The sequence below is a fragment of the Lepisma saccharinum genome, chromosome 15, assembly GCF_977018435.1.
Source record: "Lepisma saccharinum chromosome 15, izLepSacc3.1, whole genome shotgun sequence".
NCBI classification, from domain to species: domain Eukaryota; kingdom Metazoa; phylum Arthropoda; class Insecta; order Zygentoma; family Lepismatidae; genus Lepisma; species Lepisma saccharinum.
Genome location: NC_139243.1, coordinates 65,978,492 through 66,000,662, shown reverse-complemented (window position 1 = coordinate 66,000,662; position 22,171 = coordinate 65,978,492). Strand labels below are relative to the sequence as shown.

At 37.9% G+C, this 22,171-nt stretch overlaps 1 protein-coding gene across 2 annotated transcripts in view; it reads right to left on the bottom strand.

Moving 5' to 3' along the window:
- Positions 1–14,062: 14,062 nt before the first annotated feature.
- Positions 14,063–22,171, bottom strand: part of LOC145999499 (uncharacterized) — a 90,322-nt gene continuing 82,213 nt past the window's right edge. The window contains exon 3 of one of the 2 annotated variants that reach the window (XM_083136462.1): positions 14,063–14,681. In XM_083136462.1, the coding sequence (XP_082992588.1) occupies positions 14,656–14,681 (26 nt within the window). In that variant the 3' untranslated portion in view covers positions 14,063–14,655. Of the gene's footprint in view, positions 14,682–18,385; positions 19,137–22,171 lie in introns of those variants that run through there. The other variant, XM_083136461.1, reaches the window with a different exon arrangement.

Genomic DNA, 22,171 nt, shown 5'->3' with positions numbered 1-22,171 from the left:
AAAGGGTCTCAGGTTCAATTTCCAGTATGCACATGCCATTAGTTGCCATTTCCCTTTAATAAATGTAGAACCAGTTCTGATTAGTCGGCATGGACATCCGGAAGGGGAAAAGGGGGCCGCCCCCCCATGGAAATTGAATGTAAACCAAAAATTATATATTACACGCATATAATTTAATTTCAGTCACAGTAATTTTTGGTAATTATTATAAAAGCGTTGCAGTAACTTCAGACTGAAGGAGTGTTTTTTGCTCCTCCTGGGGAAAAAAATATATTACTTGCCCCTACTTGAGGACGTCCATTCCAACAAAACTCAACTTTTTCATAAAGGCACAATTTATTGTAGTTTCAGCCCTAAATTTATTCGCACACCCCTAATACAAAACCTTATACTCCCAGATAAAAAAAATTCTGGACAAATCTTTTAAGCCCTCCCCCATCCTTTTGTTAGGGGAAGGAAGTTTATTTTGCGGAAACTGAATATATGTCACATGACTTCAGTGAACCCCCGGGTAAATAATGCACGAGCTGCACCTGAAGCTGAATGTCCCGTGTTCGAATCCCAGCCTCAGAATGTGTCTTCTTTGTGATGGTCCTTTCATCAATTTAATCTTAACTCATTCTAATCTTCACGATTAGCCAGAAAAGTGAAGTAAAATGAACCAAGTCAATCAATAATTTCTATTTCTTTATTTTACGCCGCTTTTTTATTTCTTGGGTTAAATGTAACAATGAGATTGAATGATGATCCGAAGGAATAGCGATGGGACACATGATGCAACCATACCTGTCCAAGGTCCGAACCTGGGACCTCTGGTTTCGTAGCACCTCATGCTCATGCTTCGGGAGTGGAATCCTTTGAATGAAAAACTATAAAAATCGGGTGAAAGAAAACAAAATTGTACTGTGCAAAAAAGCCATGTTTAGGTCCTCTAAAGAAAACTACAGTTATTCAGTAAAATGTGTTCCGAAGTGTTTTTCCATTCGGTGATGTGTGGTCATCACATCGAGTCCTATCTAGTTTTGAGAGTGGAATTTGCTTACATATTGATTTCAAGTAGCTTCTCAATTGTCCTCACGGTGTTTGGACATCACAGAAATTTTGGAGTTTCTACCAGGGATCGAACCTTGAAAGATTAGAGAGCAATAATTTGAGCGTGCGGGAATTTTGTTGTTTCTATTGCCATCATTTATTCAGTTTTGCACATGCAAAGAAGATTACTTTTAAGAAACTAGATGTGTGCATAAAATTTCATATATATCGTCATCATTCTCCAATGTGTACAGTAGGATGCCACAAAACACTCGTGCATGTCCCATAGAATAGTGGTTAAGGGTGTCACCTTGCACTAAAGGCCGTCGGATTCGATTCTGGTATAAACAATATACATGGGATGCCTATCTTGAACTCATTACACAAACATTTCATTTTCGCACCGTTGTCATACTTGTGCACCTGATTCTAGCACCTTTTTATATCTAAACTGACGGAAGAGGGTTTTCTCTACTTCTCAATTTTGGTCTCTTATCAACCTGAGTTGAGGATCTAAATTTTTAGATTTTATTTGTAACAATATTTACCGCTGCGAGGAATTAAAAAAACTTACAGCTAATTTCGGCACTGTTCCTATCATATTCTGTAATAGTTACATTTGTTGTAAGAACATACTTAATACATTAATTTACTTTGTATAAATATTACATTATCAGTCGCTTTTCCTAATTAAATCTCATACCATATCCAACACACACACAAAATGCCTTTTACTAATATAACAGTGTGCCATTAGAAAATAAGTCTTGTGAAGCAACACAAATACGGCCTCCCCGATGGCGTAGTGGTAGCGCAGTCGCCTTGTAATCAAGGAGTCTCAGGTTCGATACCTGGTGGAGGCACATAGTGGTTCGGATCCCACTTTAAACTGTAGGTCCAGTCCCAATTAGCATTTCTGTGCAAAAAGCTGACTTAAATCACCAATTCAATCAAGCAACACAAATATTAAATCTAGTTTTTTTTATTTTCTATTTGGTTTATTTTAGTTCACTTTTCTGCCACTTTTGGCTAATTTCGAAGATGGGGATGGGTCATGATGATGAAATTGATGAATGGACACTCTGAAACATCAATACCCAGGCCGGGATTCGAACCTAGGACCACCGGCATCAAAGCGCGATGTGCTAACCACTCTGCCACGGATGCCGGCTATTGTACGTGGAAAGAGTTTCTGCAGTATGTTTGAGTTGTCAAAGAAATTTTATAATGTGTCAGTATTCTCGCGGCATGTATTCAAATATGTACTAATACAGGGCTAAGGCCTACCTACCCACTGCCGAACTCACTTCCACCTGCCAAGGTGGGAGATCACCCAATCTGTTACGAGATGATGTGTGGTCAGCACGACGACCCCCCAGTCATTTTTGTAAGTTTCCATGACCGGATTACGCTACTCATTCGTAGCTCTCCAATTTCCTCACAATGGTGGGTGGCCACTGGTCTCATACACAGTCCGAAACCTCAGAAGCAAAGTTGTTACGCTTCCCCTAGGAGACTCGAACCTGCGTGTTCCGTAGCCAGAGCCCAAAGCATGACGTCTTAGACTAAACGGCCACGGTGTGCCACTAAATATGCACTAAGGTTTAAAAGCAAAAATACCTTCTTGCGCGTTGCAACATGCCATGAATGAATATAGGGATTATGATTCACATTCTCGGCCATTTATGAAGGTGGTGTTAGCATCACTTTCCGGCCCACAAAACACTATTTTTTATACCCCTGGTGACCCTCAAAGCAGTTTTCATGCAAGTTTTCATGTTTCTGACAAAATCCCCCTCGAGACCAACCACCCTGGGAACAGAATCCTCGTCTTCAGCGTGACAGATTATTTACCGTCTTACCGACTGAACCAACGAGGCTTTTTAAAGCACATATACAATTAATTAAAGCCAGCAAATAGTATTATATTTGTACGATATCTTGAAATTATAATATAATAGACGTGTATACAACATATTAGCTATATTGATAATACAAAAATCATTGATAAAATTTTCCTTTCTTTGTTAAGTATGCTTTACATTGAATAGCTTATTTGGGCATTATTTACATGACAGCTGTTCTCATTGATTGACAAGAAGATTGAAAGGATGTGCAAGGGCAAAACGTCTGTACTGTAAGTCGTACATTATATTTTCAGCACAATTTCTAAACAAACTCACATAAAGTAAAGTAACACAGTGCAATTGCTAATTAGTGTTGGCTACCTATGAGATGTTCAAAGTATTATTTTCGAGGGGCAATGTTTCAACTTCAAAGCTAATAAATCTTATCTTGCTCTCAATATTCAATGAAGCAATACTTAGAAACTCAGTTCCTATTGTGCAATGGTTTTTGAAAGTTGCATACGTGATGATACTGAAGGCGAGTGTGGAAGTAAGGTCAGAAGCGCAACCACGATTTTTTGTCTGGAAGGGGCAAGTACCAGGATAAACATACCAATAATAATAATAGTAATAATAATAACAACATTAATAACGGCATTATAATTACTATTACTAGTGGTAGTAGTAGTAATATCAAAGACGTTATTATCCTCATAAATTACGCAAAAGGCAGGTAGATGTCTGTGCTAAAGCATTTATTTGGAACAAACTATTTGAAATATTTTTTCAACACCAGCAACTTTACATTAGCTAATAATGGAAAACAAGCACAAAAACTGTAGTTTTGAATGGCAGAAAATGCATGCCGAAGATATTTTTTTGGTACATATAACATGTATAACTTTCATGTACAACATATGTTTTACACATATGCAACATGGAGTAACATAAAATAAGAAAATACATATGCAAGATGCTAACACAAAATTATGTACGTATTCAAAGTTTATTCAATACATATATACAAAACATATTTAAATACATTACATTACAGAAAACAATTATATTGTGAGCGAAGCGAGAAAGAAAACTTTTAGATCCAATTTTTGCAATTGAAAATAATTTTCATTTAATAGGGAGCAAATAATATCACATGGCGCCAAGGCATTCTCTCTTTCACAACTTTTTTTAATTTAGATCATTTGGCGCCCATGGCAGACTCCCGCCACCCCCTACGTATGGCTCTGAACTTGAAGAGACTGAGAAAAGCAGGCATTGCAAGCGAAGCGAGCAAGAAAATGTTACGAAATGTATTTTTATTTCTATAAAATTTGAAATAGAAGGGGGCAATTGCTCCTCTGTGCCCCCTGCAGGTGCCCTTGGCCATCAATGTTTGCCCCTCCTAGAATTGACTTCCGTCGAAGTTTGGGGGCAATGCCCCCCTCCCCACCTGTGGTTGCACCACTGAGTAAGTCCGAAATTTGGAGGAACAAATTGAATCAATCCTGCTGCAGCAACTTGTTTTTGTGGAAGCGATGGTTTCTTTATTCCAGGCGATTTTTTTCTATTATTATTATTGCACATGGCAAGAGCACAAACTCATTCTACCGGTATTCAAGAAAAGGTGTGTATAAGTAAAAAATCGACCCATTTATTTCAAGCTTCCGTATATGCTAATGAAACAAGTTCCATTCTGTCCTCTTAATGATGTCATAGCGTGCACAGGATCACGGGAAATTAACTCAGAACCTCGGGAATGGCCTACCTAATAAAGGTACCGTGGCAGCCATCTACTTCACATGCATGGAATGCAAAGAGGTATTACGTCGCTAAATAATTTTGTTGTTAGGTTAGGATGTTCAGATTTAGGACTTTTCATATTAATAAAACACCCCTTAATGCTTTCATTGGTAGGTTAGGTTTAGGGCTCTTAGCATTAAAATAACATTCCTAAATGCTTCCAATACCTGATCACGTAACATCTGGTCTCAAGCACAAAACTCCTTTCAAGCCTCGCATGAAAATCTGCTATTGAGACGAATGGAAACCAAGAACAGCTGTTAGATGAAAAGCATGGTCGCTTGCATAAGCTACTTTACAAATCATAATTTCTCTAGTAAATAGTACTTAGTTTGATGTAGAAGTTTGAAGCTTCCACAGTCATTTCCAGTATTGTCAACCACTTTCTAATACTCCTATAAAACTTGCAAAAAAAAAAAAATCATTAAACATTTGGGATCATTACTTTCGGCTCTGACTATTTGCGCAGTAAAAAAAATAAATATGTAATGCAGTTAATATTCATTGTACTTATTCATTGAATGATCTCCTTCAAAAGATCAAATGTTTCGCCACATCACCTTTCATTTTCTTTCTGCTTCACCAATATTTCTGCCTGCAGACTATATTTTACGTTGACCGAGGCTCACAAGTGAACTATCTGTTTCACTGTTTTTAGCGAGCACATAGAGAAAGCTTGTATCAGTAAACTTTACACGAGCTCGCTTCGCACATGACATCTCTCTTCCATCATGTAGTGTTACAACCCTATTCCATTTGAGATTGTGTGATGAGTCGAAAGCAACCTACACATCATTGCAAGTAGAAAGGGCAATCATCTGTGAGCAGCTTTGTCTATTGTAGTTCATAGGTATAGCAAGTGGATGATGAAAATCCATTGTAGTCTCATTTTATCCAGTTTGTAGTGTGAATGTACATTGTAAATGTGATGACGAGTGATATTTCCATAGCGCGTGTGACTGTGGTGGTTATTGAATGCAGAGTTATCAACAATCATGGAAGAGACCCAATGACATGGCTTTTTTCATTATCAATGGAAAAATCATTGGCTACTTCAAATTTGCAGTACGTTGTATCTTTTTTACTTTTCGGGAAATATAACTCTGCCATAGTCTCATTATCAAAAGTGCATCATAACTTGGATTGTCATTACAATTAGCTTCATTATGTACACAAAAACCGGTGTGAGTAATTGAATATTTGAAAGTTCAGCGAATGTTTTCACATATTATCATGTGTTGTGGATCTTCTTTATAGGATTATGATAAACTTTTATCCACAATTTCTGTTTTCACTACTCAATGTTTCACTACAAAACATTGTCACATATTCATAAACTGCTCTATAAATGTATTTTCATGTGACTGTAAGATACAAAAAATGCTCGTACTTTAGTATTATACCTCCAATCAGTACGCTGTACGTACCTAATCTAACCTTCATATCGAATTAGTTAGGTTACGTTCTTATGGTTGCAATTACATATGAAGGTTAGGTTAGATACGTATAGCATACTAATTGGAGGTAATCCGTATAATACTAAAGTATCAAAATGCTTTTGTTGTTCAATTATCACAGAACATACATGCAGTTACCCAAAGAAAAGAAAATCACAAAAATTCACACAAAAAAATTCTACAAAATGTCAAAATGAGAGTAAAAAGCTTATTGATCTTAGCGATAGTAAGTGTAAATAACTTCATTATTATCCCTTTCTTCAGACACCATATCTGATAATTCACTTTCGCTTCCAACTTCTTCAAGTGTGGCAAGGATATTTTCACTATAAGATGGATTGTCAACTCGGATTCTGGCACAAGGTTCTATTTCTATCTTTTTTTCTGTAGTTGGGAAGAAAGCTATCAATCATGGAGTGAACATTTGTGAAGGTAGTAAGTACCCAGTTTCAATTGATGTGTTAAATATTCTGAGTTATAATGTATATATTGATATTGGTAAATAAATAACATGTACCACATTGTTTTACTTTTTGCGATGGAAATAAATACTACCTTAGTATGTCATGATTATGAAGATTTTAAAAAAATCGCCTGTGTAAAGAATTCATCGAGATTATGAAGCTGGTGCAAACATGAGAACTGCATGGTATATATCTGTGACATACATACAGCTCCCATTTCAATTTTTAGTGCAAGGAAATGCATACCTTATTTTTTATATTTGTACATATATGATGTAATATGAAGCTCTGTGTATAATCCTCTACGTCTCTTGTTTCCCCTTTAATACCAAAGAAGTGAGACGAGGATTGTCTTATCGGCGCAGTGGATGATCATATATTAGGTACTTAAAGTATACAATTGGAACTTAATATTCGTTAACCCAATATTTATTACAAAACATATTAGTACTTATACTTTCCAAATACAATTAATTCAACAGAAATGTCTATGGATTATCTCCCAGTTAACCTAGTTTAATTTGTCCCATTTGATAGTCAGCAGTCAGTAAGTAAAGGCTACACGAGTCAGAGCAAATCGCAACCCAGCCCAAAACCCCCCACAGCCAACATGACCCGGAGCAATCCACCTAAAAAAATCTAAACTAAAACAATTTCCTTTTCTTGCACTTTTAAGAACTCAAAATAAATCAATGGACTTTAGGTAAATTACACCCGGCCATGAGGGCCTATAAAGGGCTATAGACTGTAATGCAATATACTCAGCCTGTCCAACCAGTGTCCAGTACGTCAGAAGTCTCTCGTAGTCGGCAAGGATCTGCCACGCTAAACTTTTTGCTCGACCAGCGCAGAAGCCCAGCCAATGGCAGAACCTTCCAGAGTCACCTGTCTGTTGAGTCTCCATCCGTCATTCATGAGCAATATTACACTATGGGCTTACATGTGCCATTATGAATGTAATTAATAATAGCTTAATGTAGACATATTTAATTATGCTATAACTACATAGGACAAGGCGAGTAGAATGTAGAACAGGCTTGGGGACTTCACATGCTCATGGAGACACGTGAGCTTTTCACATGGAGACTGCACCTCAAGGCCAGTAAGTGATCAACAGCAGTGGGAAGTTACTCACGAATACAAGAGATTTCACACTGCTCTCAATAATAACAAAGTAATAACAACTCTGATCTTGTTGTAGAATGTGGCAATATTTCCTTGATCGGTCTATGAAAAATATTGCCAGATGGGCAATTTTTCTTTCATTTATGCTTTTCAGAAAGGCTTAATTGGTAGGTAATATGAAGAACACCCACAGGATTATTTGTCATAATATACATTCAGGTCAGTTTATACATTTTTGCCTATGGGAGATTTTTTACAGAACAAATACTGTGAAAACATAAAACCATGGGAAACTTTGAAAACACTATTTTGAACTTGAAATATCTTTCAAGCAGAGAAACTCAGATCAACAAGATTTTGAATTGTGTAAGGGTTACGTGAAAATAGATGAAATTATATGCACATTAAATATGCCCATTTACACAAACTCATATTATCTACAATTCTATGTGGTTACTGTTCCATTAATTTCTACCGCAATACAATCATCCACCTTAGAACTGAGGGATTACTGTCATTAGAACAAAAGTTAAGAGTTCCAGATAATGCTATTGTATGTTACAGGTATTTTAAGGAGTGTATCGAAAAGTAGTTATCAACAAGGAGACGGCAAACACACTCAAAAAAAGAAGACAATAATGAGAGAAAGTAGTATTTATGAAACTACACCTCGTGATGAGTACAATGTACAGAAGCAAATACAGTTATCATTCATTACGGACATATGAACGCAGTTTTCGTTTGACCCAACCCATCAATTTCCGCACAGTATCGGCGGTGCAGTGTCGACATGCAGCAGACCAGTATTTCTTGAATTCAGCCATGTTGCGAATAGGTTCACCTTTCTGACGGAAGATTCGTTTCACAATTCCCCAATATCGTTCAATCGGATGGAGCTGTGGGCAGTTGGGTGGGTTCATGTGTGTGCCAACAAAATTGATGTTCCGTTCAGTGAGCCACTGTACTGTGGATCAAGCATAGTGGTCAGATGTCAAATCTGGCCAAAACAGTGGGGGGAGAACATGCCTTTTATACAAAGGAAGCATTCCTTTCTGCAGATATTCCTTTCTGTATGTTTCCGCATTAATGGTTCCTTTTGTACAAAACATAGGAGAACGCAAGCCATAAGAACAAATAGCTTGCCACACCAGCACCTTATGTCCGAATTTGTCCACTTTCACATACTTGTCGGAGTCACCCACAATCACAGCACTGCCTGTTGTATAATACTGCGGCCCCGGCAGTGTTTTCAAGTCCTCTTTGACGTAGGTTTCATGATCCATCAAAATGCATTGCTCTGGCGTCTTCACAATGCGGTCATACAGCTTGCGAGCCCTTGTTTTGGCTATCACCTTCTGCTCCGGAGTTTGTTTGGGCACTTTTGCTTTTTATAGGTTTTCAGATTGTGTCTGGCTTTGACACGTTGCTATTTCAGGTGGTACTTTTAGGTGCCTCATGCGGTGTATATATATATATACAGGGTGATTGGTAATTCGACCTATTCCTGGAAAGGGGTAATAATAGAGCACATTTGCAACAAATTTGACCCTATGCACCGGGGGTCGGAAATCAATGGGTTTAGAGTCATTGCAGTTTGTAAACTTTTGTGACATATTCCGACTTGCAACCAAAAAACTACTACACCCTGGGCACTTAATCGACATGTAGCTAACAGCTGACGAATGAATGACTACTGGTAAAAAAAAATTCATGCCCAAAATTCCCATACCCACAGAAAGAAACAGTCATTGGAGCACACGTCATGAAGAAATTTGGAAATTATCGTTTAAATCGAAGAGGATTACTCAAAAAAAAAAATGGTAACACACTTAGGGTAAAAATTACGGGAAAAAACTTCGTTTCATAAGCTCTCCAAAACTATACAAATGTTGTCAACTGTAACACTGGTTGGGGAAAAAAATCTGAATAAAAAGCGGAGAAGGTGCGTTGTAGACCCCCATCATCTGACAAGAATTCTGTGGACGGACGAATCCAAATTTGACTACGATGGTATTACGAATTTTCATAATGCTTTTTTTGGTCCCCTAAGGGTCATAACCCAAGAAAAGCTAAAGAAAAGGCTTAACAGCGAAAATTCTCACTAAATGGGAATCATCCACAATCATGTGATCGGGCCATTCTATCTGCCACAAAACCTAAACGGCATTACCTACAAAAACTAAGGGAAGAATTGATGATGCTGTTGGAGGATGTGCCGCTCACCACAAAAAGGGGTAGATACTGTTTGACCAGCAATCCGAGAGCTCCAGTTGGCAAAGTGCCAAGAAAAAGGGGAAGTTCGTGAGAGGTAGGCAGGCGGGAGAACACAGTTCGGGGTTGCACGTTGAACAGTGTTACCAATCTGCGAGGATGCTTATCCACCAGAACATAAGTATCGAAAACTGAGGGACACGCACAGAAGTAAAGGATTGTGACAAGGACTTGTTTTGTATCACAATCATGTAGTTTGTCCTTCTTACAATTTAAAATAGAAGGATAGTAGGGTATAGAATTGCAGTGTCACTTATACAAGGTATTTTTTTCCAGTGGGGCAAACAAGGCACATTTTCTCCAAAAATAGTGCAGTTCCATAAAAAAACATTGCTTAAATTTGAATTTATGGTGATCATGCAATAATTAACACATATTATTGTGGCTAAAATGAAATTATATGTGTGAAATACATAATTTTTGGTTTACTTTCATATTTCATGCCCCCCTTCCCGACCCCCTTGGTGGTGGCCCGAAACCAGATACGGGTCCGGTCGGCTTCCTCTGAGGTTGGGTCAAAGATGCCGAACTTGCACTACGTTCAAGACCAGCATTTGCAAAGACACCTGTCCACGGCCAGAGCACTTCCAATATCTTGTGTCAATATTCTCCGGTTGGCAACATTGCTTTCTTTCCCCACGTGACACTCGCGCTGCTCGCGTTTCAAAGAAGCGCCTCCGCAAACTCCCCCAATTTACGACTGGACTCGGCTACTTCGGTCATGCGCAGAAAACTCGAGAGCTCTCGGATCGCTGGTCAAACAGTATACTCACACGATGGCTGCCCAGCCCACTATTTCCGGGGTGTGCGACAGTGGCTGCACAACAATTATCCCATGTGATGGATTTATTGCGGCAGCCCGACCCCCTAGCTGGCGAGGAGTCCAGATTTGACGCCATGCCACTTTTACAGTTGGGGTCACATGAAAGAGTTAGTCTACAATACACCAGTGGATTCCCAAGAAGAGTTCACAGAGAGAATTGTGACAGGTGCCCAATATATAAGAGACTGAGTGTCAACAGTAGTGACTGTGTCTGAAGTACGCCGCAGGCTGCGTGCTTGCATACGTAACCGGGAGGCAATTTGAACAGGATTTGTAGTTTTTGTAACAGTTCATTCTGGCAACCTGGAAACATGAGAATGGTAAATAACATTATTATTTCACTCATTTTCGTTCCTGTATTTCTCACAACCGACAACTTCTTTTCATTTTACAAAGAGGTCTACAACGTGCCTTCTCTGCTTTTTATTCAGATTTTTCCCCTCAACCCGTGTGCCAGTTGACAACATTTGAATCTTTTTGGAGAGCTTATGAAACGTGGTAGTTTTTTCCATAATTTTTACCCTAAGTGTGTTACCATTTTTTTTAGTAATCCTCTTCGATTTAAACGATAATTTCCAAATTCTGGAATCCAGACGAAATATGCATTTCTACTAAAAATTCACCAGGCGATTAACACGCACCACCACTTATTAAAGGACAAAGTAATGATATCTAGTAACATACATTATCCCAATCTGCGATCCAACAACACCAACAGTATCCGATTACCAAAATGTAACAAGATACGGATCAAAATCCCTGTAATCTCTGGCAAGTCAAGCGTGGAATCAACTGCCTGTAAATTGCAGAAAGGAGAGAAATTTGGCCAAATTTAAACAAGAGATTAGAACATTAATCTATGAATACTGACACCGTGCCTCATTGCCTCCTTCATATAACGTAGCTGCAAAAATGTTTATTTTATTCTATTTATATTTTTCAATTATATAAATTTATAATATTCCATTTTATGTATACTTATAAACAAATAGCATAACTGTATATTAATACATGTAGGGCAAAAAGCTGTTTTCGTAGTTCAGAATCAATGTAAAGAAAATTGTAAGCTTAATTGTAACCCTACTTTAATAATAATAATATAGCTCAAACATACATAAATCAGGGAATGCAGGACATTCTATAATGCTATGTCACTGTTAATTGGTTCTATTCCTGGTGAAAACAGCTATGCAATCTACTGATGAAGGTATGTAAAAGCTTTTTTTCCTATGATAGGCATCCATTATTATAGTTCATTTTTGAGACGGAGCTCCTAGGTTTGATACTTTGGTAAAGCATGTCAGTTTACTCAAGTATTTTATCAATTCAAGAATAATACTTTTTCATACAATTGTAGAATCTAAAATAATGTATACAACAAGAATTCTAGTTACATTTGTTTCCCATAGAAAGTACTCCAATTGAAAAATAATGAACCTCATGAAAGGGTATTAAGTTAGAATTTGTTAGTGGATATTTTGCCATGAGGGTACATAACAGAGCACACATGTTCAGAGCATCATGGACATAGAAATAAAAAGCATCTTCATTTTTAATATTTATTAAATTCAGTAAAGATAGTAATACAAACATGGAGCGCATAATATCTGTAAAAGAACTTAAAATTCACAAAAAGTTAAAAAATTCATTGATGTATAAAATATATTTTTCATTATATCAAAAGCCATTGAGGAATATAAACTCACAGGGCACACCTTTGTTCAAAAGGATCTCTTACTTGTTAATATACATATAACACAATCGTTCATTAACACAGTACATGGAATTAAAATTACAATTTTTCAAAAATATATGTGGCATGCAAATCACAGAAAGCTAACATTGGCTATGTTCTAGTTTACCCTGAAAATTGCACTTTATTAATCATGAAATTCTTTTTGTTTCATATATTTATGCAACAATTGATATTTTCTGTGAAATTGCTACCCTTTACAATATATTGAACAGTTACAAACTTTTACTTTGACAAAACCATGAAAACATGCAAGTAAACATTTTGTCTAGCCTATAATGTCTGCTTAAGGAACCAACTTACAAAACTGTTGAATCAAAACCAACCAGATGTTATTCAAGTGAACAACTTGAAAAATGTTCAACATCAGTAGAGCTCTTATTCTCATGTACTCTATACGAGCGTCATCAAGGGCCTCCCAGATGGCGCAGTGGTAGCATTGCCGCCTTGTAATCAAGGGGTCCCGGGTTCGATACCTGGTGGATGCCCAAAGTGGTTCAGATTCCACTTTAAACTGTAGGTCCAGTCTTGATTAGCCTTACTGTGCACAAAGTGGACTTAAAACATCAACTCAACTCAAATAAGTGTCATCAAAGTATTATTCAAGCTTATAAACACAAGAACAAAACACAACATAGCTTTATGATATTAATATTTTAGAAGAAAGAATATTTGACTCACAGGTACTGATTAATAATTTTGTATTGATGCAGTATATCTAACTGAAGTGCTAATAAATTCAAAATAAAAAGAAACCAAGAAATGAAGTTTTCTCAATGCAACATATCTCACAGAGATTGAATGTGTAAATACTGTAAATAAATGCATATATAAAAATGAATTAATGATATTTTGTCTAGGTTTGAATATATGCAGATTAATTGATCTTCTTACATTGCTTGCAAACTGACAAATTGCATACAAACATGTTTCATTGTTTGGAAATTGCATAAATTACATAAGCCTTTTGAGTTATTTCTAGAGATGGACTAAATCGGAAATTTGATATCGCGATATAGCATCACAGACAATACAATACAATATTTTTCCGTATCGTGATATTGGCGATATATCATCCCCACAATACATAGACAAAATATCGTGATGATGTTTCGCCAAAATAATGTGACAATATATCACCGACAATATATATCGCCAAAATATCGTGATAATATATCATCTAGTTGATATCGCCTGGATGATATTCTTTCTTCAATATTGTGATGTATTGTCTGGCATCGCGCAATACTAGTCATTTACTTGTTTGGACAGTAGCACATAAAGATGTGTGTCCATATTGTCTATCACCAATGTGTTGTTATGGGATTGAAACTAAACCATAAATACAGGTGAACATATGCGTTTCAAGTGAGCTGAGCCAATATAAATGTCAATACTCTTAATGATAATCACTAATACTGATACCGGAAAATTTAATATTTCAAAGCATTCAGAATATTTATAAATGAAAATATATACATTTTCCATGGAATCATACTGAATCGGTCTACAGTTTTACTTTAAAATATTCATAACTTCTCATGAGATGACAACTTAATCATAACACCATTTATTTTTCATAATGTTTTTGTAAAAAGCAGTTAAAATTAAGCATTTTGCATAATTTCCAGGATATGCTGACTCAATGACATGACATTTTTGTTGTATCTGGAAAAGTAACAGTCGATAACAGTACATCAGTATTGACTCATCCCTATAATATAACAATTGCTTTCAATTTTTAAGTCTCCGCTGAAGCCAACAAAGCTGTTTTTGAAATTCTCCCTTGTTTCAAAAACCATAATGAATTTCCATAGGACTGAAAAATTACATCTGTTTAGAATTTCTTCTACAGCATAGTTTCTCAACCTATGGGGTGTGACCCAAGACTACTAGAAGGAAAGGCTGGGGTCAGACACTCCTCTTTTCGCGATTGGCGTGGGTGTGATGTCATCGGCGGAAGAAACTCAGATGAGCCTTTACCCCATATGGAAAGAAACATGTAAAGGCTGATTGGTTTTTTCTTTTCGCTCCTTTTTTCTTGTATTTCTGTATTGTTGGGTTGTTGCCGTTTATAATGCCTTCAGAGTGAGGCATGAGACATATGATCTGTGACGAAAAAAGGAAACAGCGAGTGATAATATATAACTGAACCGAACACACATAACAAGACTTGTTAGTGAATGCGATATCAGTAGCCTCATTACACATCAGGCTCCATACACTTCAATTGGGTTATAATTATTAGAATAAAAAAATGAATATTGTAATTTATAATAAAGATTCTCACGAGTATATAGAGAGTTCAGTTTTGGTTGGGACGGTGGTACGCAACAACAGAATATCTTAATAGTATCCGTGGTAAGATATTTAAAAGAGTACCCTTGGCACTTTTAGGAAAACAGCGAATCAGTATACAAATTTTATACCACATCGCTAATTTTTCCCCCGCCAAAGTTTAATGTTCGACCCTGCTACTTTACAGAAGTCAATTGACCATGTAAGATCAGAGCTGCATATCCCTCTTCCCCCAATTTAATATCCAATCCCCCACTAAAATTTCCATACCAATTTTAGGTTCAAAATTCCCATACTAAAGTTGGGTCCCCAGTTTGATACCTGGTGGAAAAACATAGTGGTTCGGATACCAGTTAGTGGTAGTCCCGATTAGCCTTTCTGTGCATAAAGTGGACTTAAAACAACAATTCAATCAATCAAGTACTTACAAGTACTAAATGTTAGCAAGAATATGATTATAAACTGGATGCAAACCCCTACAAGTAATTCTGCCAGCGTCCATGCTTGTGGGTTGCATGAAGTGTAATATCAATCAAGGTGGGTACCAGACTGAAAAAAGTTGAGAACCACTGTTCTAGAGCATTCACATGAATCTTCATGTACTTTGTTTTTGCTGTTGTGTAAATATTTGCTATAGCGTAATGGACTCATGTACCCACAAAACTACCTAGACAACAGCGATAGCAAACCACATAAATATTTACCTCAATGCTCTGGAAGGAATTCAAAGGAAATGTAATTATTCTGATTTTGGAAAATCATAGTTGTTTTGCGAAAGAAGAGGGAATTTCAAAAACAGCTTCGCTGGCTTCAGCCAAGAAGGCAACAAGAAGAACTTTTACCATTGTCCATATTTCGATTTCATGAGTCTTTTGTGAAAGACGTTAAAATTTTACAGAAATATTACATTATTTCTATTACAATGATGATACTCTTGCATTCGATAACTGGAAGAGAATATTTGCTTCAGGATAACATTTTGAAAAACTTACAGCCCACGATGTAACGACAGGTCTATTACAATAAAAAGTGCAATCTCCTACTTGTTCCCACAGATATTTCAGAGTTCTGAAGCCCCTGCTTCATACACCCATGACTGCAGTTGTGTAAATATGTATTCCATAATGTTATTTCAATGCGCAGTAAATGTAGGGATGGTCAATATGAAATTTTTACCAATACTAGTCAAGTACCAGTATAATATACCATACTGATTTGTTACAACTTTGCACTTTGCAGCATGTGTTTTCTTTTCTCTTTCTTTTTTATATTCTATTAGGGCTTGTTGTAAGAATGGCCTTAAAGGCCGGAACACCTTTGCTGAATAAAGGCAATTTTATTATTTGTATTTCTTATAAACTAAATTATGTGGCACAACAACCGTCTGATGGGAGGTGCATACTTGAATTTTGCCAGAACTTTCTCCGTGTTGCAAAATATTCCATTATAAAGTGAAAAATCATTGAATATGGTCCTAAAACTATTGTTTTTTGTTTTTTTTAATATCATTGCTCAAAAAAACGAACCTGATAATTTGTATTTGTTGATATATATGTGTTATACACAGTGAATACATGCTCGGTATCTCAAAACTGTTTAAAATAGGTGCCTCCACGATAACTCAACATAGCAGCAAATGTTGACCTGCTACATCACACAGTTTTAGGGCTTTTCCTGGATGCAGAGTTGAGTAGAAAGAAGCATCAGCTGATAACAGTTGAGAATCATCTTGTGATCCATGCTTTTCACACTGCATGTCAAACTTTACTCAAGGCCCAGAAAAGTTAACAAAGATATCTATTTACATTTATTTATATCAATAACTACGGACAATGTTATATAATGTCTTATGTAAGCATTGATGGCTTTAGTCAGAAGCCATCTGTTTGTGCAATATACCCTAAAAGCTATTCTGCATGTAGTCCCTGTCCGCCATCTTGCCACTAGCAGAGACTAAGTTGACCACAGGTAGCACATGAAATCCTTACAGCCTGAAATAGCAATTGCTATCTTGCAACACCCAGGTAGTAAGTGCCTCCAGAGACCTTGCTACCTGGGTTTGCTCCAATGCTGAACATTCCTGGAGGCACCTGATGATTTCCGGTGAATATTGAAAAAACCGACGTAATTTCTATTTACACCTGTTGATATATATATATATATATATATATATATAATGGATAAAAGCAAGGAGGGCCAAAAGGACTAAGTAAAAATCAAAGAAGGTAAAAGGAAACACTCACCGGACAGTAGAAAAGTTCAAAATTTTCGCTAATTTATAGCATCATCGGTGTGAGGAGAAATAGACGGAACCGGAACAGTGGGTTTTATGCTTGGGGGCATGGCAGAAAACGGCAGTTTGGGTGTGAGGCTTTTGGGTGTTAGGCCTAATATCAAATATGAGTGCAGGAAGCGTGCATGGGACGTAGCTTTGGTGTAGGAAACAATAAGAGATCGCAGGCGGTTCAGTTGATAGGAGTTATATGTGAAAGGATTCATACCAAAAGTGGATAATAATGGATAAAAGCAAGGAGGGCCAAAAGGCTAAGTAAAAATCAAAGAAGGTAAAAGGAAACACTCACCGGACAGTAGAAAAGTTCAAAATTTTCGCTAATTTATATTATATATACAGTAGAGCGTCGATTATCCGAAGTAATTGGGGGACATGGGTGTTCGGAAAACTGGTTTGTTCGGATAATCGAACTGTACATGTTTATTTGCCAAAAAGAAGTACTGTACAGTAAATTTATTCATAAAAACAGGCATCTCTTTAAGTATGTATTACAAAGTAACGTACAAAGGCAACTTTAGTAGGAATATATAGTATGTGGTACAGTTTATTAAACAAAAATATGTACATATTACATACGCATTTTGCATGAACAATACACACAGTACACAAAATTAACGTTTAAAAAAATCCTTTATTTTGGTCTGTCTAAGCAAGCCTACACGCTTACGAGCAGCTAAGTCACGTACTTTTTTCATTACAGATATCTGAAAGTGAGCGAGTACACAGTTCGGTTAAGCGGTCGTTCGGTTAACCGACGTTCGGATAATCGACGCTCTACTGTACTTATATATATTTATAACCGGTTCCGTCTATTTCTCCTCACACCGATGATGCTATACATATATATATATACATACATATACACACACACACACACACACACACACACACACACACATATATATATATATATATGTTATACACAGTTTCCAGGAGTTACTAGCACCTGTTAGTGACAGTTTCTGTAGTTGAAACAATTTTTAAGAAAGTTATTTTCCATTATTTCTCCCACGACAGACAAATACCGCTATATGCCTTCTGTTTGACAGGAGGTGCATGCTCAATTTCTATGATGGTGCTACTTTTCTCGATTGCTCAGAATGTTCCGATTCAAAGTGAAAGATCATGGGAAACTGCTATTTATAGGTTGTTTTTTTTAAAAAATTAATATTACTAAAGGAATCCAACCTAGTGATTTGTATTTGTGTCTGTTGATATTTACATGCTATACGCAGTGACATAGTGAAAGCATGTGTCGTTTCATGTTGGCTGTCCGAATTATTCCATGCATAATACGGACCATAGTTGTTTTTTTTAAGGGGGGGGGAGCAAAAGTTTTGGGAAAAAAAAGTGTGCACTATACATGAGAAATTATGGTATGTCAACACATGTTAATGTGGATCAAAATTCACACGTATGTCATCAGATTCCCATTAATTTAGTTTGAATTCACCCATCAGTTCCCTCACAAAATTTTGTTACTTTTGTGTGGGATTGGTTAACTTTTAATTTATTTGTTCCAGCAAATTTTATATTGATGCTCTTTCAATATTTGTAAACATTTCATATTTGCACACACATCCCTGATTTGAGTGGCACTGTTGAACAGCAGTATTTCTGGATTGTCTCAAAAACGAAGACCGAATACAAAACCAGCAAGTTTTACAGTCAAGAAAGCCACTGTACCTACTACAGCGACTGCAGTCGTAGTATCCACGGCATCCATGATGGTGAGATGACTCTTGCTTTTTCCGCTATTTCAGAACTGATGGTGAAACACAAAGCATGAAGCCAATGTTGGGAGTTCTTACCCACTGTGGAATATATCATACCATTGTGTTTATTGATCTGTACATAATTCCACAGTCTGCATGGAGACAATCGCACTTCTCCCAGCTTATTATTAAAATTAAATCCCAATGGTCGCTGCTTATTATACTTGGGAACAATTTTTCCATGACAATCTTGCTTCCCTGTGCAAAGAAAAATGCAATATATTTAAGTCAACTTCTCAAACAAGATTGCAGAAACAGAAACTTTTATCTTCTGATTTGGCACACACACACACACACACAGGATATGTACGAGGGGGTATCGTAAAGTTTTAATTATCATCTGCAAGTTATTGAACTATGTGAATGAAATTTCACCAGTGTAATTATTGATATTTGTGTGCATGATGGTGTAAAACTGTTCATAGTATGTTGTTTACTTTTTGACATGTGCCGTAGATGTCAGTAACCTGCAAGATGTAGAAGAGTCAGGCTCGCAGCGTGATTAAGTTCCTGCATTTGAAAGGTTTCAGTGCCAGGCGAATTCATGATGAAATGAAGACTGTCTATGGTGATGATTGTTCATAGGACACTGTTGTGAGGTGGAAGAGGAATTTCCAAAGTGGCCACATGTTCCACACAGACAAGCCAGGAAGTGGACGACCATCACTCCATCACTCACGGATGATAAGGCTACAGTGAAGAAAGCAGAGGATCTCTCCCGAAAGACCGACGAGGAACTCTACACATGATCATGGATTCAACTGGTCTTAATTATGGCAGTGCATGGAAAATTATTCACGACGAACTCTGCATGTCTAAGGTGTCAGAATACTGAACCCCGCAGTCTGACTCCTTACCAACAATGCACCTGCTCACTCATCTCAAGCTGCTGCTGTGGAAGCAAGGCGATACAGCTATGGAATCTTGCCGCATCCTCCCTATTCTACTTTCTAGCTCCAAGTGACTTTTACTTGTTCCATGAAATGAAAAATCCACTCTGGGGTTGGCGATCCAACAACATGAATGATGTCATGCAAGAGGTGGAATGCTGGTTTTTGACGCATTCTACAATGATGGCCTGTGGAAGGTCAAGAAACGGGAGAAATGTGTGAATCTGGATGGTGACTACGTAGAGTAAGGACCACAATATAAAATAAAGTACCCGTTTCATTTAGTTCATGGCAATAATTAAAACTTTATGATACCCCCTCGTATTATGTAGAAACTTCCAACAACAAATGCAGGCTTGACCAGGGCTTGAACCTGGAGATCTGGCATACTGTGACATTGCTATACATACTGAACTCAAGGTGGCTACAGATAAGGAAAAATGAAATTCCCTGACTTTTCCAGGATTTCCAGGACAAAATTTGGATTTTTCCTGACAATTATCAAAAAAATTCATGTTTTTGCAAATGGAAATAAGAATGTCATACAGATCTAGGTATATTAAGTACCTATATTTGCTTAAACGAAATTGACTTTATTTCTCTATGATTTGCATTCAAACTGCAAAATAGTGAATTTGGAAAATTATTACTATTCACAAGCTAGAGGAAATATGGGATTTTTTCATATCCGGCCAGTTTTTCAATCAAATATTTGATTTTTTTTAAAAGTTACGACTAAATTAGATTAGAGCGAAGTGATTGATGCAAAAACGAATTATGTAATTTTCAATCTCTTTAGCCTATATCGTTATTATATGTCGATATTTGCACTGAGGTTTGGAAACCTCTGCTTGCAACAACCATGCGTGCAGAATTATTTTTCAATGCACAAACCTACTTCTCTTTTCTATGTAAAGCAAGCAACTTAACCCTTGCCTATATCCAAGTGAAATACTGTGAAACTGCCAACATGCAGTTATACCATTATTACTGGCGAAAAGGGGTGTGTGTGTGTGTGTGTGTGTGTGTGTGTGTGTGTGTGTGTGTGTGTGTGTGTGTGTGTGTGTATATATATATACACAGGGTGATTCTAAAGGTATAGTACAAACGAAAACCACAGATACCTCCCATGAAATAGAGACGAAAGTTCCCCTTCCACTTTGCCGAGAGATGCCTCCGTGAGGAGCTAGACAACGCCGAAAACGTGTGAAAATAAACTTCACACCTCTGTACAGCCAGTACCAGTGAAGATAGAAAGGCGGAACAAACAAAGTCAAAAGGAACACCAAAGTCGCCCATCCGAAAAACACTAGGCGGCAGCTGCGCAACGCATGCGCATGGGGTTCCACAATGGAAATAAGAGTGTCCCGCAAGACAAGTGAAGGGAAAGGGTAGCGATCGATAACGGTAGGGAGAAAAGAAGCTATGAAGCATGAAGTAACAATTGCACAGCGGGAAACAAACACCATGACTGAAGCAGTGCAGTCGAGAAAAGTAGTGCGGGGTTGCAGAACCACGGGAGGACGACGTAGGATGTAAAAACACACTGAGAATGCAAGCAAAGTGGTCCATGACTCTCGACAGGCAACAGACGCGTACATGGTTCGGGGCAGAAATGGCGGCGCTGGCGGTGCAGCGCAAGGGGAGTCCCCAAAACACAGTGGGGAGACACCGCAGCAAGAACAAAGCACGGTGCAACAAAAGAGAAAGAGGACCGGACGGGGAATGGTACCTGCCAAGGAGACAACAAATGCGGGACGAGTGATTCCCCGTAGCAGCACCGAGGGGATGTCACACAGAGGTCGTGCGCCAGCAGGACAAACACAGCAACTACGGGCGCAGGAGGTTATTGCTAATGAAAGGTGCACGTACAGATAGGACCACGTACCCCGTACTGACGTTGTAACAAACGTCGTGATGGGGCCCAATCAGCCTCTTAGAAATGAAGCCGAAGGCACATCGCTGGGTGGGAGCGGGCGAAAGGCTGCTGGAGTGTCGTACGGACCCCACCACTCTGTACGGTGGACGACACTAACGGACGAGGTCGGAATGTTTCCATCCCGATCACCAGGTCCACCGTTCCCAGACCTTACGAGGCTGCTTGCTTCCGAGCGCAACCCAAGCCGAACAACTCGAGTCCCTCCTCGGCCGCAGCCTTCCGCTCCGAAACCAAGCATGGCCTCACACCACTGCAGCCCCACACTGCCGCGTGGGTGTGAGACCGGGCCGAGCAAGGCTGGACAGATAAACTGCGTGGGACAATCGTGTAATGAAGCTACGTGGGGGTATGCAAGTCTGTTCAACTGCTGGGTTACCCCACATTAGTGTACACAAACACCACAC